The 22,214-nt window shown below is 38.5% G+C and overlaps 1 protein-coding gene across 2 annotated transcripts in view; it reads left to right on the top strand.

Moving 5' to 3' along the window:
• The window catches only part of LOC131691077 (probable ubiquitin carboxyl-terminal hydrolase FAF), a 673,880-nt gene that overhangs the window by 260,846 nt on the left and 390,820 nt on the right, over positions 1-22,214 (top strand). Inside the window, exons 6-11 of one of the 2 annotated variants that reach the window (XM_058977248.1) lie at positions 10,352-10,777; positions 10,847-10,974; positions 11,032-11,347; positions 15,498-15,651; positions 15,712-15,862; positions 15,920-16,225. In XM_058977248.1, coding sequence (XP_058833231.1) covers positions 10,352-10,777; positions 10,847-10,974; positions 11,032-11,347; positions 15,498-15,651; positions 15,712-15,862; positions 15,920-16,225 — 1,481 coding nt within the window. Of the gene's footprint in view, positions 1-10,351; positions 10,778-10,837; positions 10,975-11,031; positions 11,348-15,497; positions 15,652-15,711; positions 15,863-15,919; positions 16,226-22,214 lie in introns of both variants that reach the window. The other variant, XM_058977247.1, reaches the window with a different exon arrangement.

Raw genomic sequence — 22,214 nt, 5'->3', positions numbered from 1 at the left:
CTTTGTACCGCAAACTTTGAAAATGATTATTGTGTTAATAAGAACCATTACTCCTGATGGCCAGTTGTTCGGAGTTTAAATTGTTCGTTTCGAATTCTCGGAAATTGATCGTAAGCGACTTCGTACATATTGCTAAGATCATATTGTCTATAGATGAATAGACCTCTATCATATGCCACGCGGCTTTATCCTTTCATTACGCCCCACGGAAGTATAATTTTTAAAATGCCTATTTGAATGGATTCATATTTCTACTGGAGGTCGCACACCTGAAAACTTTGATCTAAATCGTCGATGCCCTATTCTCAAGCGCTTTTTCGCACTCGCCAGCAATGAGTACCGCTGTTACAATACATTGCTGTACAAAGGATATGTGAACCGCATCCAACAAAACTTACGACGAAATCCGAAGGGATTCTGGGCTTTTGTTAAAACGAAGAGAAAGGAAACGGGTCTTCCGTCTAGGATGGTCTACAATGGCGAAGTAGCGACTACAACGGCGGGAAAATGCTCCCTATTTGCCAGCTACTTTTCAAGTGTCTTCACGACTGATGTGCCATCTGCCATCGAGCTCGAAAACGCGACCCGTGAGGTACCCATTGGTACAATGGATATGGATGTATTCACTATTTCAATACAATCGGTTCTCTCTGCAATACGGAAAACAAAATCGTCTTATTCTCCAGGACAAAGTGCTATGCCGTCTGCTGTTCTGAAAAAATGTTCCGACATCTTAGCGATCCCACTGACGCACCTTTTCAATGTGTCGCTTCAGCAGCAAAATTTCCCGAAGATTGGAAGTTTTCAGTTATGTTTCCGGTTCACAAGAAAAATGACAAAAGCAACATCGTGAGCTACCGGGGAATCACTTCGCTGAGAGTTGAGTCGAAAATCTTCGAAGCGCTTATCAACGAGGTGCTGTTTTTGCTAGTAAACATTACATAAGCCCTTGTCAGCACGGATTCTTCCCTGGTCGATCGGTTGAGACGAATTTAGTTAGCTTCACATCGTTTTGCATTGAAAACATATCCAGGAAACTCCAGGTGGACACGGTCTACACAGATCTTAAGGCCGCTTTCGACACAGTTAACCATGAGATACTGCTTGCAAAGCTTGATAAACTAGGATGTACTTCGAGTTTCTGCCACTGGCCTCGATCCTACATTGTTCACCGCGAGTGCGTCGTGCAAATTGGTGACAACGTGTCTGAATCTTTTTGTAATAATTCCGGAGTTCCCCAAGGTAGTACACTAGGTCCATTACTATTTTCATTATTCGTGAATGATGCGGTCTTTGTTCTAATGTGTGGAGGGAAACTATTTTTCGCCGATGACTTGAAGATATTTCTTGTGATAAGGAATGAAACCGATTGCCGTGAGTTACAGTGTCTCATTGATACATTTTACAATTGGTGTCAAAGAAACATGTTGATCCTTTGTGTTACGAAATGTTTTGTCATCAGTTTTCATCGTACAAGAGACATGCTTAATTTTAACTACAACATTGCCGGAACTCAGCTGCAACGCGTTGACCACGTAAAAGATCTAGGTGTTATTCTCGATGAAAGGCTACCAATACCAATCACCTATCAGCGACAATCGACAAAGCAAATCGACTTCTAGGTTTTATGTTCAAAATTTCTAGCGAATTCCGGGATCCTCTGTGTTTCAAGGCTTTATATTGCTCACTGGTGCGCTCGCAGTTGGAATTTGCAAACATCGTCTGGTGTCCTTATCATGCAACGGGGAGTGAAAGGATTGAAGCTGTCCAGCGCAAATTTATACGATATGCTTTACGTCAATTGCCTTGCAATGATCCGTTGAACCTGCCACCATATGAGAACCGTTGCAGACTATTAGGACTACATACTTTGCAAGAACGTAGACATACATCGCAGGTCATTTTCATTTCAAAGCTTCTGTTGGCTGAGTATGATGTTCCCGATCTCCTTGGACAAATCAACCTCTACCTCAACCTGTGTTCTTCGCCCTCGGACATTACTACACATCGAAATGCGAAACACCAACTACGCTGCTAATAGTCCGATTTTAGCGATGGTTCGTCGCTTCAACGAGCTTGCCGAGCACTTCGACCTCAATTATAATTCATCACAATTTCGTCACCGTTTGCTGTTACATTAGGTTAATTATTTTTAGTTTAGTTCATTAAGACTTAGTGTCAGATGAACACAAATTTTAAATACAAATTATTGTCCCAGTAAACGAGCTTGCCGAGCACTTCGACCTCAATTATAATTCATCACAATTTCGTCACCGTTTGCTGTTACATTAGGTTAATTATTTTTAGTTTAGTTCATTAAGACTTAGTGTCAGATGAACACAAATTTTAAATACAAATTATTGTCCCAGTAAAATGAAAAGACAAAGCGCGTGAGTACTTAGCTAAATCACAATATTTACCAAGATATACCCTGATTCATCTCCCTACCTACTAACACCAATCCTATCCTGTAACACTTGTGGATGATGCAGAGAATTCCTCGGTCATAATAGTCACAAGTGTTGACCTAACATTCCTTCCCATCCCAAAATTGACCTGCATGGGCGTGGCCATCTACGTTATTGATCATACTATAATCTTAGTCTCTTTAGGTTGCTCGTTGAGTATGATGAACTACTCCCAAGTATCATACAATTGGTTCAATATGCAATTTCAACAGGCTTTGATCAATCACGGGAAACTCACGGGCGGTCAACTAAGCTAAGCTAATATCGTCGACCCTGAGTCTATATACACACCTCAATTGATTATGAACATTTTTGAGTCTTGTTTCTTGGGCTGTATGAAACCTTGTAATTGGGTCCGCACTATTCTACTGATTTTCTGACTTCGTCGATATACTAAGGATAAGTAGTATAGCTACCACTTCAGATCATCATTGTACTAGCAACCATTTCATCGGCTATTGTACCAGTCTTAGTCAAAAACTTAGCAATGAGGAAAAAATAGTGGAGCTGTTATTTGGTTTGGCTATAATATTACTCAAATATAGCAGTATTTTGCCCAGACGATAAGGGTGATAAACCGGGGGAAATCGGGTAGTCCCAATTGTGCTATCGGTACGAGCCTGGGTCAATTGGCATAAGGTCATTTAGCATAACGGACACTTCGCATAACGGTTATTTGGCATAGTGGTCATTTGGCAAAATTTTGAGAATTGATCACACTTAAGGTCATTTGGCATAACGGTCATTTGGCATAATGGTCATTTGGCATAATTTTGAGAATTGATTACATTGAAGGTCATTTGGCATAACGGACATTTGGCATAATTTGGAGAAGTGAACACACTGGAGGTAATTTGGCATTTTTTCAACTACAGGGAAACACATAAATTAAAACTGTGCGAGAAGTCAGGTAATTCGGCATAATTTTGAGCCATGCTACTGCTGAAGATCTTTCCATACAAATATTTTTATGTTAAGGAAAACAGTAATTGAGCATAACGGTCGGTTGGCATAGGTATATGTAGTGATAAATTTATTGTTTACCACGATGTTTTTTGAGTATATCCTTTCTTGTATGTATTATGTACTTTGATTGTATGTTGACAATAAGGTTCTTAGTTCGAAGGAAAGTTAGTTATGCAGTTATAAGCAGCTGGCATGTAGCTCAAATGTTTGAGCATAACGGCAACTACTTAAATATTTAAATGACTTTAAATGAGTTTATTTCCAATAGTATTAAAATCGAGCTTGAAAAAAAAAAATAATTAGATTATTCCTCTTTACCAATTAATAAAAACATTTACGACTAATGTGACTACGCCACATCGCTTCACATTACGTGCTGTCCGACATCGCTGTCGCTCCGTCGGACTTAAATTAATTTATAGCCCCAAACATAAGTAATCCGGGCAAACGAGTGGATCATAGGTTTGCTTGCGAGGAGCCGCCGATTCCGACAGCGGGTCGGCGGCCACCTCGCCCAGCGGATCCTCAGCGGCTTTGCGCCGTTTCGGAGTGTTGGTCTCGGTTATGCGGCAAAGCCGCATTGAATTGACATCGCCCTAGAGCAGTGTAGCAACTGACGGTTGAATATATGTAAGTTCATTCAATAAATCATCGTTCGAAAAACGACGAAATCCACAAACGATATAATTCGAAAGACCAGCTCATGAAATAAAGAAAGATAATAAGGATAATTTTAATTATTGAAACATTGTATGGAAAACCAAAACTCACTGGCGATCATAATAATAATGGCCAAAACAAAACATACGTCGGGTGGATCACAGTTTTACACTATACTATACTAAAACGTATGTCATAGCAAAAAATCCATAATTGCAAGAATGAACAAGCACAAAAATTTCAAAAAATGAAACTCAAAAGAACTGCTCATATTTAAAAGAAGGCAAAATCGATTATAAAATGTTAAAAATTCACTCGAAATATAATCAATATTAGGTAATGGATAACAACACATTATTATTAGTGCTTATTGCAGCTTTAACCTTATGGGTTACTCAAAATTGATGTTCGCCGCCATCAATGGCTGATATTAATTCGATATAACCACTATTTCTTGATGATTTATTCTAAGGTGTGAAATATAGATACTTTGGTAAAGAAAACTGTGTAAATGTGATGTCTAAAGCTCGTAAATTGATGTTTGCCGTCATTGTGATAACCGAGTTGGCATTTATGGATTATGAATGATGCATTTTTCGTGACAATTTACCAACCATAAACCTTACATAATAGATATTTTTATATCAGGGTAATGTCTGAAAACTAAAAACTGATGACGAAGCTTAAAATTTGCTACATTTTAAATTCCAAAACAGCGTTATTCTCACGACGGTTTATCATTTCAAATCATTCAATATATTTATATATGGATGATTTCAAGAGAGTGGAAATTGATGTTCGTCATTAATGTAAAATCCAAGATGACAGAACTATATTAAAAATCTTGCCCTATTCATGACAATGTATCAACCATGCCATATGATATTTTTATGAGAACTCAAATCAACAGTCATTTTTGGTACGTGGACCCAAAATCAAGATAGCGGCTGTCCCATGATGACACTTTATCCTGCTAAATTGATATCCACCGACATCGCAAAATACAAATCGGCGAAGCAAAATTCAGTGGGGTAAATTTTCTTGGTGAATCCCTCCATTTGATAACAGCTCATGGAGTGTTTGTTAGAACAATTTTAGCAAAAAATAGCATCTCTGAAATTTCAGTATGTGATATAATTGATTTTGCTCTTTCATTTGCAATCAAAAGAAAAATATTTTGTCAGGGGCTTCAGCACAACTTTTTATTTTAATTTTTTTTTTGCTTGAAAACTTAGGTTTTACAATAAAACACATTTTTTGCTCTAGGTGGTACTGTAGACATTAAAATGTTACCAAAAGTGAGCATCTGATGGACAATTTCATTGTCCTCAACTTTGTATTAAACTACAAATCGATCTAAAATTGCCCTAGAAAGCTCAGTGCAAGAACGGCCCAAGTCAAAACAAAAGTGGGTTAACCGCAAATTATTGTATGTTATTATGTAATGAATGCAACGACACCGGCTACTGGCCACAAAAACTTAATTTGAAGGTGCTTATTTGAATAAAAATATTGTTTAGCATTTGAAATATTTTCAAAGGATGTTGCAAATTGACAACTTGATAATTCCAAAAATACTCCAAATAAACTATGTATGTGCAAAAGACAACAAAATCGCAAAGAAATTGCTGTTCCAGCACAGAATTTCCTGTCGGGAAATGGCTTTTTGGCGGGTAAATTTGCTCGATAGAAATGCAGTTCGTCGATTGGCCCATTCAGATTCGTAATTTCAATTTTGTTCATAATCAAAAATGTGTGATCGTCCTGAAAAGGACAGTTTGCATTTCATTTGCTAGTTTCAGCGTTCCATTTATGATTTCTTTTCGGTCTTTTTGGGCAGCACTCCTGATTGGATGTTTTGCAACACACCACCTTGAGCAATGGTCACTCGTTTGTTCAACTTTTCGTTGTTACGAATCGCCAGCTGTTGAAGACGTGGGATAATTCGTCTTTTTGTTGTCACGGGCAGCATTTCCTTCCAATTTCAACACTTTAACAGCAAGGTATTCCATTACAGCTACTAAGTAAACGGCACTCCGATGCGTTCAACACAATTTGCTTGTGTATCGACCAACGAAGGGGTGGAGCTACGAAGAACACATATTGAGGACAACACAAAAAAGGACGAGTTTACATTGTGCTGTAGTCAGGTATAAAAACTTAGCATGCTGCTGCTCAATATCAGTTTGTTTGTATCGTCGTACCATATACGTCGATCCAAATGTTTCCGAACATTGTTAAAGGATACAAGAAGAAGCGGCCGTCCGTTTGTAGCTGTCAGAAAAGTTCAAGCACGCCGTCTCAGATGGCACAAATACACTAGCTCCAACTAAATTCCGAATACTGCCCAAACAAAAGGCCCTTTTCAGGGCCATAATTTATCAGCAAACAATCGAATTGAAGTTTTGTTATTACAAGCATCAGAAAGTGGCTTGCCAAGAGCGTTGGATGGTAAGTGAGCCCCTTGTGAACAATATCGTCGGCATGTCGTAGAATGACATGAAATAAAAAGTTATCATTTGTGTGATTTGTTGACAGTTTCTTGTAATGATTCAATTTACAATAACATTCATTAAATGCTCTTTTTAGGATTACCATATAGATAAATATGTTCAAATATTTTAGATTTCGATGTACGTGTATCGATATTTCGGTATTTCCATTAGAAATAACGAAATATCTGCTTTTAATACAACCTATCAGAAGATAGTCAAAATTGTAGCATTTGTATAACCAGTCTAAAGTGTATTCTACTTCACTCCGGTTATGTCTCTGACATTACCCATCCATCTTTTTATACCTGACTACAGCACAATGTAAGCTCGTTCTTTTTTGTGTTGTTCTCAATATGTGTTCTTCGTAGCTCCACCCCTTCGTTGGTCGACCACATATTTTTGATAAAGAACAAAATTGAAATTGTGTTTCCAATACGGAGGTTATCGAACACTCAGGGTAAAAAGAGTAATGTTATACGGCACCTTGGTATAATGTTTGAGAATTGAAACCTTTTTTGAATGCGCCTAGTAAACACGAAACTGTAAACAAACACACAAATCACACAAATGATAACTTTTTATTTTGTGTCATTCTACGTGAAATCGACGATATTGTTCACAAGTAGCTCACTTACCATCGAACGCTCTTGGCAAGCCACTTTCGGATGCTTGTAATAACAAAATTTCAATTCGATTCTTTGTCGATAAATTGATGGCCCTGAAAAGAGCCTTTTGTTTGGGCAGTATTCGGAATTTACTTGGAGTTGGGGTGCTTGTGCCATCGGAGATGGCGATCTTGGCAAACTTTTCTGTCGCGGCATCTCGGATGACATTTTCCTGCACACCATCAGCATTCGTAGATTAAATCGGAGATGCATTTTACACCACCACGACGAGCCAGACGCCGAATGGCGGATTTGGTGATTGCCTGAATTTTATCACGATTGGTACGGGAACGCAAACATGATACCGCTCATTGTACCGTCCGGACGAGCATCTTGCTCGTGTGGTAAGCGAGCACCCACTGATACAAAACAAGCTCGCGTGCCCTGTATTTATAACATTCCCGTATGTAATGAAACGCTTACATGCTCCTTTTTGATGGCTCTGCGTGAGATATGCTGGCAAATTGCGCATTTTCCTAGCTGTTTTCGAAAGATTTTCTAAAAATCCTTGTTTTGGTTTATTTATAGTAGTCGCACTAATTCCGAAATTTAATACGAAATACGTGAACGAATTTCCGATCAGATAGTGCAAAAATATTGCGATTTCGATCAGTAGAACGGAAGATATTCGCATTTCAAACCTGGGAAAATTTCTCAACTCAAATTTTTGAAACGGGACTCCATATTGAAACGTTAGCAGTATTCTACTTAAAAAAACTTCAAATATTCAAAAGAAAGAGCGGGATAAGTAATCTTACACATGACAATAAAAATTATTTTTTGTACGATTTTTGTACAGGAGTACACATTTTTATTAATGAAGGCTTTTACACATAGAATATTTAAAACGATTTGATGGTACATCATGTCAAACTTTACAGTTATAACGTTCACTATTCGATACATGCATTTTTATATCGAGTTAATGTCGGATTCGTCCCAATCTCCGTTCGAAGGATTTTCAGAATAGAACCGTTCGTATACTACGCGAACAAAACTTTTCATTTTTGACCCCCTCCTTTCCCACCAGGTACAAGCGTGGACAATTGCTGTCCCCTTACCTCCTTCCCACGATGTCTACGTGGACTTTCCAAAATTTTATTTTGGTGGCTTCATAAATAGAATTGGATTTTCAATACTTGGACAAAACGTTCCAATGCGTTGACTTTAACCATAGAATCTCTTTGAGAAATTTCCATGGAAATGTCTCATTTCTAAACGACATTGTAATCTATTGGATTTACGTTTTAAAGAATCATCATAATAACACAAAGTTGATAGAAATAGATTGACAGATTATTGAGTTGGCTCGTAATTTTAAGAAGCTTTCAAATCTCAAAATATTTAAATGTTAAAATATTTTCAATTTAAATAAATGCCTGGACATTCACACACAATGCTATTATATGCGCTTTGGCTGTTTCAAAATTTTGAAAAATGCAAGTTTGTTTCATTTTCTTATATAATAATGTAAAGTAATGCTAAGCCTCTGTGGACATTTCACATCCCCTTTCCTCTGTCTCCGTGGACTTTCTCTTGACCACTCTCCACCTCTAAATTGTCCACGTGGTATATGGATAGCCTCAATCGGAATCAGAGTATGTGCCATCTGATAACATTGATTCTTCGGAAAGTTCTGATTTGAATTTGGCTTCGGAAGTTGATGAATGCCGTAATATTCAAGATGGAAATTCTTTCATGCTCCAATAGATTTTCAAATCCAAGTTTATTCCAGATTTTCAATTACAACATAGTTTCAGCCAATCGTTGAAAATCCACTGGGAATTTCAGTTTAGTTTAATTTGGTTCGGTTAATGAAGATAGGAAGAAAACTCGGCGTTCACATAACTTGAATGAAATATCGTTAAGCTCACTGTATCCTTCCGGGCGCCCAATAGATCACAAAAATTGCAATAACCTGCGACAGCTGATACCATACGTAGCGTATACGCTGTGTACAGTTTCTACAAACATTTAAGAACATCTACAACAGCGGGAGATGACGATGTTGATAAGTTCCTCGATAATTTTTAGTAGCCTAATTTCAGGTTTTGGAAATTTCGTTTTTTTTTTGTCTACGCTAGACCGGCCCAAGTGACTTTAATTTTTTTTTATAAACGAAACTAAAAATCATTGAATTTATGTTCAAAACTATCCTGTCATTATACCATTTTGCTTTATAAAAAGAAAATTCAGAGAAAAATTAATGGTCGCCAGTGGCGGATCCAGGGGGAGGGTCCTGAGGGTCCGGACCCCCTCCGAATTTTTTAAACTTGTTGAGAAATTTTGAATTAGTTTCAATTTTATATCAGTTTTAAACTTAAAATCATTACAAACCAAATTTGACAACCAAAACTGAATTTCATTAAATGAGGTTTCAACGCATGACGTATTGTACAATGTTCAAAATTTCGGACCCCTCCCGAAATTTTTTTCTGGATCCGCCCCTGATGGTCGCAAAGAAAATGTAAAAACAAATTCTGTTAGGTAACAATAGATCTTTTGTGTAATATTATACATGCATTGTACACGAAAAAAAAATATTTTCAGTCACACAAAGCCACACATACGAGTGCGAGTTTCGGAAAATGGTTTCTTGAAAACCGAAAAATCTCATATTTTAACTGTAAAATTCGCTTATTTTTCTTCAAAATAATAGGGAGAAAAAAATTATTCATTTTCTGTGATTCATCGACAGGCTACACATATTGGGCACCCTCATAAAAAAATCAAGTCAATTCGTTTTTGAGTTATGGTGTTCGCCAATTTTAAAAACGCAAATACATGCGTGGAATGCACTGCCTATGATCGCATATTTTTCCTGTTTTCTATGGGATTTCCTATCTTTATGAGACTGATTTGCGATCATGGACAGTGCATGGCTGTTCAAAACAAAAAAAAGTTCAGCTTGGCCACTAAGATTGCAGAAGACCTTTCTAGACGTTTGATACTAACAATTGAGCGGATAAAAACGAGTTCGATTATTTTTGCCCTCTACACTAGACGCCCCCTTAATTGCTTTGTCTAGGAGTCTTACAACAATTTCCAGAACATGTGCACAATATCATGTTTTATTATCATTATTTTATGATTGCAGGAGATTACGGATGACTACCTCTTTAGCGCTTCCCGCCAATATCTGCATTTGCGTCGCAATGGCCAGATACTCGACATCAATGCTGCCCCGCCTGTGTGTCGTAATCCACATACGATTTCCGCTGCATGTGATTTGTTAGTCGCCTTGTGTCAGAATTCCGTTGAAAACATGAAAATTCTAGTTAAAACACTGCTTGATATGTTTTGCACCGATATCGAGCCACTCCGTGAATGGGAATACTTACCACCGGTGGGACCTCGCCCATCACAAGGTTTTTGTGGACTAAAAAACGCTGGTGCTACCTGTTATATGAACTCTGTGTTACAACAACTTTTTATGGTGCCATCGCTGCGAATCGGAATATTGTCAGCACAAGGAGCTGCGTCGGATCCTACTGAAGATTTCAGTGGAGAATTGGATTCTCACGTAAGTTCATCTAACTCTGGTGTTAGTTGAAAGGGAATAAATTAATGTTATTTCTTTTAGACTGTTCAGGAATGTGATGACTCAGTTGAAAAAAATTATCATGTAGGAATTTTAAAGCACGTTCAAGCCATTTTCGCGCATCTAGGCCATAGTTCACTTCAGTACTACACTCCAAGGGGGCTGTGGAGTCATTTCAAGTAAATTATGGTGAGATCTTCAGTGATACAAATAATAATATTCATATATTTTTTCAGACTTCAAGGAGAACCTGTAAACCTTCGAGAGCAGCAAGATGCAGTTGAATTTTTCATGTCTCTTTTTGAAAGTTTAGATGAAGGTTTAAAGGCATTGGGCTATTCACAACTTATGGGTGCTACGCTTGGCGGATGTTTCAGTGACCAGAAAATTTGTCAGGATTGTCCACATCGTTATAGCAAGGACGAGCCATTTAGTGCTTTCAGTGTAGATATTAGAAATCATAGCTCGCTAACTGACTCTCTCGAGCAATATGTTAAGGGGGAAATTTTAGAAGGCGCGGATGCTTACCATTGTGATAAATGTGATAAAAAGGTTCGTGGAAAAGCACCATTTACATAGTCAAATTCATCGTTGTACTCTTGGGGTATTTTGAACTAAAAATTGTGTTCGGTGTAAAGTCAGAACGGACTAAGTAAATCTCAAAAAGTGAGATAGTGATACATTCCTCTATTGCTAGATTTAGAAAGTGGACAAGAATCCTTTTGAAATTACAATATATACGCGAACGGAGGTCTTAGTGGAATGTACGTAATGTTTCAATGGTTTTCTTCCATTTAATTCCACTATGTTTTTATAGTTAAATGCACTTCACTATTTAACAGATACCGGTATTTCGATTACTACTTGTAATCTTCTTCAGTGTTTGTATCAGTCTATAGGAAATGACGGGATGGTAAAGTCGTTTTATCTAGGGAAGCGGGTAGGCTGTGGTCGGTGGGTACCTAGGTGCATAAAGCTACCGTTTTTTGTATGTAGGTAAAATTTCGAAGAGCCATGAATATCCGTTACGTCTAATTTCCAAGGATTAGAGACTGGACGCTGAATTTTAATATCTTCTATAGTTAAGCTATGTTTTTCTGAAAAAGCGTGTTCCGCTACCTTGGATTTGAAGTGGAATGGTAAATCTTTAGCAGATTCTCTAGAAGCTTTTGCTATTTCCGCAATATGCTCTTTGAATCGATTTTCTAATGTTCTCCCGATTTGTCCAATATAAACTTTAAACCTTTGAAACATTACTTTTGAAATTATATCGTGAAGGATGCAGCGACTTCAAACTTGTTCTTCTCAAAATCAACATGTTCTACTTAGTCCTGTTTGACTTAACACCGACCATCAGTAATCAGGAATCAGAATATATTGGCTTAAATGACGCATTCCCCGTATGTAGTTGGGGATTCCTGAGCGGAAGGAAAGGACAAGGAGGTGTGGGAAAATAGAATTGGAAGGGTGGGAAAAATAACAGCACAAAAACAATAATAAACAACAGGTAAGTTAAACTCACAAATAGTTCAACTTGCCTGCGAATAAGCCTACCCTAGTAACAATTGTGGTTTTACGGCAATCTTGAAGCCCTTCTTAAAACATAGAATTCACTTGTAGTGTGCTATAAAAGCAGAAATGCTACTTGGGTAAAGCTCTTTACCACATTGGATAAGAAACTTTAGTATGTCCCTGACTTTCAGTCACCCAAACATGGTTTCGTCTATATAAGGACGCCCGAAAACTCGAAATCGCAATTGCGCTACCGCTGGACAGTTGCATATCAGATGATATGAGGTTTCGTAGTCGGATTAACAAGCCCAGGACCGTATTTTTCCCTTATCCAACTTGTCGAAATTGGCAGCGCGGGCTCAGGACCAACAAAGTCAATCGCTGAACCTGCCCTGGCTAATTCGTCAGCTCATTTATTTCCAGTAATACCGCAATGTCCGGGAACCCAGACAAGGTAGATAGTGTTGACAATATTTAGTTCTTCGATTTGGGTTCGGCACGCGATCACTAGCTTGAACCGTGATTTGTCTGAGCTAAGGGCCTTGATTGCAGCCTGACTATCGGAGCAGAAGTTTATAACTGCCGGACATACTTAGTTGAAGGGCCGATTGCACCCCGCACATAATCGCAAAGATTTCTGCTTGGGATACAGTGCAGTATCTACCTAGTGAGTGAGATTGTTCCAATCTCATTTCACGACAGTAGACATCAGCACCAGTACGTTCCTCCATCAGAGAACCGTCAGTGTAACAGACCACTTGCGTTTGTTGTTGTCTTTCCATATAGCCAGACAACCACTCCTCTCGAGAGGAAATCTTCAGATGGAATGTCCTGTAAGTAAAACTACATGTGAGTGTAATATCACTAGGAGCAAGAATATCTTCACCCCATGTAATAATTTGTGACCACAATTGTGTATGACTGGTAGCAAGATCAACGTGGTTACTGTTCCAAAGCACAGTAACCTGCAATCTATATGCACATAATAGTGCTTCTTGCCTCAAGAGCAGCAGTCGGAGTCGTGGTGAAAGTACCAGTCAACGCCATGAGCGCCATTCTTTGCAGATGGTTTAGCTTTGACTGGACCATCATCACCTCTCCCCTATGCCACCACACAAGACATCCGTATGACAGTATTGGACGTACAATTGCCGTGTAAATCCAATAGATGTATTTAGGTTTGAAACCCCAGGTCTTTCCAAAAGTTCGTCTGCACTGCCCGAAGGCCATGCACGCTTTCTTGACTCTGAACTCAATGTGAGCAGACCAATTCAGTTTGGAATCCAATATGACTCCAACGTATTTGACTTGATCGGCACACAGTAGCTCAGAATCAAAGAACTGCAAGGGATGAACCCCGGTTGTTATTTGCTTCTTCGCGAAAAGAACCATTGAAGTTTTGTTTGGGTTAACTGATAATTTAACTTGTCGGCACCACTGTTCGACAGCTCTTAATGTCTGTTGCTTTAAGTCAAAGATTGTTCCGATGCAAAATCCAGTAATTAGTATTTGGTAAACCCGTAGGTTGGAATTCCAAGCTCATTGAGTTTCTTCAACAAGCCGTCGGCTACCAAGATCCATAACAAAGCTGACAGAACGCCGCCCTGAAGACAACCGCAAATACTCAACTTCAGTATCTCAGCCTGTCGCAGTGACGATACGGTTACTAAGCATTGCGTTTATCCAACCCGAGATACATCCAGGTATCCCATGACCGCGCGTCGCTTCCAGAATAGACTGGAAGGACAAAAAAGCACCTCCAATATCTAGGAATACACCCAACCTAGATTGCTTGAGCGAGAAGGCTTTCTCAATGTTGTAAACAACATCGTGAAGCCCATTTGCAGTAGCACGGGAAGTATTCCATCTTTTCCGGGTGATTTGTATGGAGCAAAGCTGCCAACTGCCCACCTGACCGATTCAGTGAAAACCAATGTGCGTGCTAACGCCCACGAGTCTGAATCTTCAGAATGAATCTGTGAACATTGTTCAGCTTCGGATCGATACAACCTGGAAAGAATGTGTCGAAGAGACAATTAAGAACTTTTTTTTCGTCCGTCACATAAACACCATCTCTGGTTTTTAAGGAGTTCATCTGAAAATCATTCGATTTGGAGAGAATTTGCTAGATGCAAGCACGAGGCATTTCACGTGGGTTAGTCATGCTTGTGTTGTTGTAAGCAATTAAGGCAGTGTTAAGTAACTTTCCAAAATAGAAGTTTCCTTTATGGAAATACGGTTCTTGAACCAATGCTATGAAAGATTTATCTTCCTGCATGAGTCGAGAAAAAATCATAGTTGCTGTGCGTTTATGCTGGAGATTGATTTGTGCTATTCTAACCATTGTCGATTAGAGAACTGTACATTTCATTTCCAACATAAATTGCACAACAACTAGAGGACACCAAGCGAGTTAACTCATATAGCGAGCCATATCAGGTTTAAATGGGACACGATCATTTGATTCCCACGATTTGCGAAAAAAAATAATGGTCCACTGTGCCAGAGATTCGCATAACACAGTAAGGGCAAAACGCAAAATGCTCCGTGCGCGACTGGCATATTTTAGACCCTCCAGTCATCAAGTCCTCGGCACGGAACTACACCTTGACTTAGGGTCTCCTACATTCAGTCGCCTCCTACGACATGGGAGCAGGACCCCAGTGGCTCAATTCTTGGTCGGATGTTCTACGGGACTACCGTTTGACTTAACACCGACCATATGTCGATGACTTATCATTATCAAAGAATGCTAATGATCATTCAGAATTTTTCGAAATAATACTCCAATTTACATTATAAATATGTATGCCCCACGAGGACAGCTGAACCATTCTTCTGGCTGTTATAAGAACATATGGAAAATTCGTTTATTCTTTTATCTTTTGTTTTGTCTTTGCAAAAAATCATTTAATTTGTATTCAATATTCATAATGGTTCACCTATCCCCACTATAACGAAAAAATACTTTGATAATTTCGAAAGGGGACAACAAGCGTTTGGCGCTATCGCAAATGCGTGCGGGGTTAGTTTACCAAAGGAGGTAACAACACAAATAACTTGTGCCCAATAATCGCTAAAATCTGACGTAATATCCTTAGTGGTTTACCTATCCCCGTGGTTCATCTATGCCCACTCTTCCTTATCTATCAAGAATATTGTATTTATTTTGACCTTGTTTTTTGTGTAGGTGGTGACCGTAAAACGGTTGTGTGTGCGAAAGCTGCCACCTGTTCTAGCTATTCAACTTAAGCGATTCGAGTATGACTACGAGAGAGTGTGTGCGATTAAATTTAATGATTACTTTGAGTTTCCTCGTTGGTTGGATATGGCACCGTATACAGGTGATAATTTAAAGATGTCCTCGTGACCATTTAAGTACTTTACTTTTGTTTTTTCACTAGTTTCGGGGTTGGCTAAAATCGAAGGCGAAGTGATAGACATAGACGACAGCAGGCCAGATGATTCCACTGAAACGCGTTACCAGCTAACAGGTATCGTGGTACATAGCGGACAAGCATCTGGTGGCCACTATTTCAGCTATATACTACACAAGTATTTTTTCGATATTTTATTATTGCGTAATATCATATTATTCCTAATTCATTCTAGAGCACCAGATGGTTCTGAAAAGTGGCATAAATTCGATGATGGCGAAGTTTCAGAATGCAAAATGAACGAAGACGAAGAGATGAAAGCCCAATGCTTCGGTGGGGATTATATGGGTGAAGTGTACGACAACAATTTGAAAAGAATACAATATAGACGTCAGAAAAGGTGGTGGAATGCCTACATGTTGTTTTATACTAGATGCGACCACACACCAGTGATACACACGAATTGTGTAGAGCAGCTGTCCCTAGCGGAAAGCAAGCACTGCATACTACCGATGCCAGCACCAATCGAACGAAGTGTAAGGTAGGACAATTTGCATCATTATCTAAAGCTCTAACAATTTGGCTTTCGAGAAGCAGTAAAAAATCTGTTAGATTGGGTTTTCATAAACAATTATACCTTTCCATGCCTCCATATGAATTTAATATCAATTCTTCAAAAGGGCTAATGAGATTTTGTGAACAAACTTATTTCGCTCATTATTCCGCTATCGAGTTGAATTTCATGAAAGATACACATGAATTAGCATCTTTACCCTTGGTAGAATCAATTTCCAATGTCTTTTGTGTTGAAATTATAACAAATTAAAAGAAATCAGCAAAACAAAAGTTTGTTTACAAAACTTTTTAGCCCTATTCAAATGCTGATATGGAATTTATGTCTTTTGTGTTTTTATCGAGTTATCCTAAATATCCGACCCCAAGATCTTAGTGAAAATGTTTTGCTTACTCATATTCTAGCATTCCTAATATTTTGCGAAAATATCTCTTGTGCAAAAAAACTGCTGAATTTAGAATCCAATTGTTCGATACGATAGCCACATAGATAGAGACATTCACCCAAAATTTGTTCCTACTGTTAGTTAAACATGCTGACACTAATTATTTTATAGTAAGCATTTATAGCAAGATTTGCCCCTTGCCGAATTCATCCGAAATTAGAGATGGATTTATGATTGATTTTCACTAGAACTATGGTTCAGAACAATATGTTTCCCCGTGACTATTGTTGGAATAATGTATTCGTTAAAAAATATTAAAAACCAAAGACTTGCTTCAATATATACTTGCTGCTGGTATAATTGAACATACAAATCTTGAAGAACTGTTAGCAAAGTTTGAAATTAAGTTCGGTCTATAAGCGAAGAAAGAACAAGAATCACAAACCGGAGTGAACAGGTGGAGCCAAAATCAGGAGTGAAAACTTAAGAGTCAAAATCTTCTTGGATTGCTTTGATTTTTTTACTCACTCCCAGAAACGTGTATAACAATGAATGGTTTCCACCGCTCCTATGAAAACTCCTTGGAGTGAAATGTGTGGTTTACTTGAAATACTAGTCATAGAGCATACCTTTAAATTTGTTGAGAATTTCTTACGAAAACGAAGGAAAACTATCATTGTATAAGATAATGAGTAAACATCTTGCGAAAAGGGTATAAAACATAGTGGTTTCTAATATCATTCGCAGAGCTACATGTGTGCGGTTCCAAAATGTAATTTTGTTGAACATCGTAGCCGCCTCAACATCATTTCCCATTCCTCCAAAGTTAAACTAAACCTTCACGAGATGGTGTAAATTTATTAAACTCTCCGGATCACGCGAGGAATGAATATATCGGCTAATTGGAAAGTTTCAGCTTTGCATCATACACCGCCGATCCTTCTCTCTGATATGCTTAACAAAATCTCCTACGTAGTCCAAAATATAAAGTATGTAGTTTAACATTGGTACTACTTGGGTATCGGTTTCCAGTTGAAACTTTATTTATGGAAAGTATTTTTACAACCACCATAATACCCCAATTACATTTCGAAGAAATGTATGAGCCAAATAGTTTCAAATGACTGTAATTTCAGAATAATTTCAAATAAAACTTAACTTCTTACTCGTTTCATTCATATTTTGGCTCTGATAAGCTTTTTCCGAGAAGAAAATGAAGTTTTTGTTGGAAGCTACGACTCACTAGCGAGTAAAACAATACAAACTGTGTCACTTTGCCAGTTCATAAGCTTAATCATATGTGTCGCATAACTAATGTTAGTTTTGCCGCACATCGCCAATTGTAAACCATTTAAAAGCTACATGCAGCCAAAAAAAATACGATTAAACTATATTGTTTAATCGATTTTATAACATTTCCCCGAAAACCAGAAAATAAATTGCTGAACCTGAAATTTTTTCCCAGAAATATATTTTCCAGAAAATAGCATATCTCTGAAAACTGATTATTTCCAGAAAGTACCAAATGCCAGAAAACTTTTCTTTAGAAGGAACCAAAACCCAGATTTTTTCTCCCAAAAATACTAAAACTCAGAAAAATTTTCGACAGTAAATTAAATTGTATGTTGTTTGTTTATTGAGGCTTTCACCACAAGGGTCATTCGTCTTTTTGATTTCGTATACAATTCAAAAATATTAGATTACAATTCATAAAATAATATTAAAAAAAAGATGGGTGGGTAATGTCAGAGACATAACCGGAGTGAAGTAGAATACACTTTAGACCGGTAAATTCTGCTCTGGAATAAGCAATTTCTATGCGATTTTGTCGTCTTTTGCACATTCATAGTTTATTTGGAGTATTTTTGGAATTATCAAGTTGACAATTTGCAACATTCTTTGAAAATATTGTTGAACTTTTATGAATAAAGGCACGCAAACGAGCGTTTAACCGTCGTCCTACTACCAGCATCAGAGAAGTAGCAGATCAGCATTTTTCGCTACATGGCCTGTACCAAACAGACCGCTCATAAGTCCACCGGAGGAAAGGCTCCCCGCAAGCAGTTGACAACAGCCCCCTGGCAACCCTATACTATTATATGGAGTTTGACAGCGACCGACATATATGGGGCGTTATAGCTATAAATCCCCAAACAAAGAATTATGTTCGGCACTATGCTCGATATTCAAGCATTCCACACGACGTTTTGCATCTTGTGGGATGATTTAATATCATATCATTCAGAAAATCGACATTTTGTAACTAAATACAGCTTCTAATCATTCGGTTCAAAATCAATGTTTTGCCTTTCATGGCAGTGATGCTGGCTGTACAGAGACGTCGTCCTTGACATGGAGCTGGTTGGCAACGAAGGCCGTGTAAAAGTGCCCCAGTCACGGTTGGCGTTAAGAAGCCTCATCGCTACCGAACAGAAACTGTCGCCCTGCGAAAAATTCACAGCTCTCAGAAATCGAGCGGGCCTAAATTGTGTCCCAAAATAAACCATAAACCAACAAGTTGTTTTCAGGACCAGCCAATTATAAAGTATTATTATTATACATGAAATTTTCCATTGCCTTACAACCTCCCTCCCCCTTTCCTCCCGGCTTGAATAACTATCAATCTTGATGATGCTGTGCGGTGGGGGCACTAGTTTTGATTATAGTGGAAAATTTAGGTTTGCGCGTTTTTTCCAAAAGTTTTTTAGCTGTGCTGTTTTCAAGGAAGTTGTAGTTGAATTCAAAATAAAATAGTTTATTTCAATTGTCAGAGATGGACCTTCCAACGAAAACTAGTCTGGCTCGCTTGGAATCGAATTGTATGGACCAACCACTGCTTTCACAAAATCTGTTATTTTCAGTATTTGAACATTCTACACAACTAGTCACAACTATTTCCAATCAGCGCAAAAATCGAAGGTTTTCATTCAGTACAATAGCAGATTTTCACTTTTAGAAAAACAGGCAACATTCTGGCCGAAATTTTTGAAACGGAGCATATATCGAAACGTTAGAAAACGTTCGAATTTTGTAAATTGAATCATTACACTAACCTGTCTACAAATCACAAATAACTTTTGATTTTGTGCCATTCCACGTGAAAGCGACGGTATTGTTCACAAGTGGCTCACTTACCATCCAACGCTCTTGGCAAGCCACTTTCGGATGCTTGTAGTAACAAAACTTCAATTCGATTTTTTGTCGATAAATTGATGGCCCTGAAAAGGGCCTTTTGTTTGGACAGTGTTCGGAATTTACTTGGAGCTGGTGTATATGGTAACAGTTTTGGTACCATGGAAGACGGCGTGCTTGGCCAACTCTTCTAACAGCAGCAAACGGACGGCGGTTTGAATTTTGCGGGAGATGCTGCAAACGAACTGCTGCATGCTGATGCTGGAAACGAACAGAGCGTGAGCAACAGCATGCTGAGTTTTTATACCTGACTGCAGCACAATGTAAGCTCGTCCTTTTTTGTGTTGTCCTCAATATGTGTTCTTCGTAGCTCCACCCTTTCGTTGGTGGACCACATATTTTTGATAAAGAACAAAATTGAAATTGTGTTTCCAATACGGAGGTTATCGAACACTCAGGGTAAAGAGAGTAATGTAATACGACACCTTGGTAAAAGTTTGAGAATTAAAACCTTTTTTGAATGCGCCTAGTAAACACGAAACTGTAAACAAACACACAAATGATAACTTTATTTTGTGTCATTCTACGTGAAATCTACGATATTGTTCACAAGTAGCTCACTTGCCATCGAACGCTCTTGGCAAGCTACTTTCGGATGCTTGTAATAACAAAATTTCAATTCGATTCTTTGTGGATAAATGGCCCGTACCAAACATACCGCTCGTAAGTCCACCAGAGGAAAGCCTCCCCGCAAGCAGTAAGCAACGAAGGTCGTGTAAAAGTACCCCAGTCACGGTTGGCGTTAGGAAGCCTCATCACTACTGAACAGAAACTGTCGCCCTGCGAGAAATTCACAGCTATCAGCAATGGAGCAGGCCTAAATTGTGACCCCAAAATAAACCACAAACCAACAAGTTCTTTTCAGGACCAGCCAATTATATTCCAGTAAGATATAAATGAAATTTTCGTTTTCCATTGCCTTACAACCTCTTTCCTCCCGGCTTGAATTACTATCAATCTTGATGATGCGGCGGGGCACAGGAAGTTTCCATTATAGTGGAAAATTTAGGTTTGCGCGTTTTTCCCAAAAGTTTTTTAACTGTGCAGTTTTCAAGGAAGTTAGTTGAATTCAAAATAAAATAGTTTACTTCTATTGTCAGAGGTGGACCTTCCAACGAAAACTAGTCTGGCTCGCTTGGAATCGAATTGTATGGACCAACCACTGCTTTCACAAAATCCGTTATTTTCAGTAATTGTACATTCTACAGAAATAGTCACAACTATTTCCAATCAGCGCAAAAATCGAAGGTTTTCATTCAATACAACAGCAGATTTTCACGTTTGAAAAAACAGGCAGCATTCTGGCCGAAAATTTTGAAACGGAACACCTACATCGAAACGTTAGAAAACGTTCGATTTTTGTAAATTGAATCATTACACTAACCTGTCTACAAATAACTTTTGATTTTGTGCCATTCTACGTGAAAGCGACGGTATTGTTTACAAGTGGCTCACTTACCATCCAACGCTCTTGACAAGCCACTTTCTGATGCTTGTAATAACAAAACTTCAATTTCATTCTTTGTCGATAAATTGATGGCCCTGAAAAGGGCCTTTTGTTTGGGCAGTTTTCGAAATTTACTTGGAGCTGGTGTATATGGTAACAGTTTTGGTACCATGCAAGACGGCGTGCTTGGCCAACTCTTCTAACAGCAGCAAACGGACGGCGGTTTGAATTTTGCGGGAGATGCTGCAAACGAACTGCTGCATGCTGAGGCTGGAAACGAACAGAGCGTGAGCAACAGCATGCTGAGTTTTTATACCTGACTGCAGCACAATGTAAGCTCGTCCTTTTTTGTGTTGTCCTCAATATGTGTTCTTCGTAGCTCCACCCTTTCGTTGGTCGACCACATATTTTTGATAAAGAACAAAATTGAAATTGTGTTTCCAATACGGAGATTATCGAACACTCAGGGTAAGGAGAGTAATGTAATACGGCACTTTGGTAAAATGTTTGAGAATTGAAACTTTTTTTGAATGCGCCTAGTAAAAATGTTTTCCACTTCACTCCAGTTTCTTTCTGACCATATTTGCAATTTGCGTACTGAAATAAATCATAATTTGGGGTTTAACCCAAATTGCTCTCCAGGGAGAAACAGTCCATGAAACAGAAAATGCAAACTTATTCTTTGAAATGATTCTGGTGGCCCTGAAAAGGGCCTTTTTATAATGATACAAGTGAGTTCTACCTTTTCAACTTCCAAATCCATACAAAGTGCGTCACTGCCGCTTCAGAGTATAGACGACATTCATTGCGGTTTTGCGCGTGGCGTGTTCAGTGTAGGTCACGGCATCTCGGGTGACATTTTCCTGCACACCCTCAGCATTCGTAGATTAAATCGGAGATGCATTTTACACCACCACGACGAGCCAGACGCC

The sequence above is a fragment of the Topomyia yanbarensis genome, chromosome 3 (assembly GCF_030247195.1).
Source record: "Topomyia yanbarensis strain Yona2022 chromosome 3, ASM3024719v1, whole genome shotgun sequence".
Taxonomy (NCBI): Eukaryota; Metazoa; Arthropoda; class Insecta; order Diptera; family Culicidae; genus Topomyia; species Topomyia yanbarensis.
The sequence above is the reverse complement of the archived record's forward strand: the minus strand, read 5'-3'. Positions and strand labels throughout refer to the sequence as shown.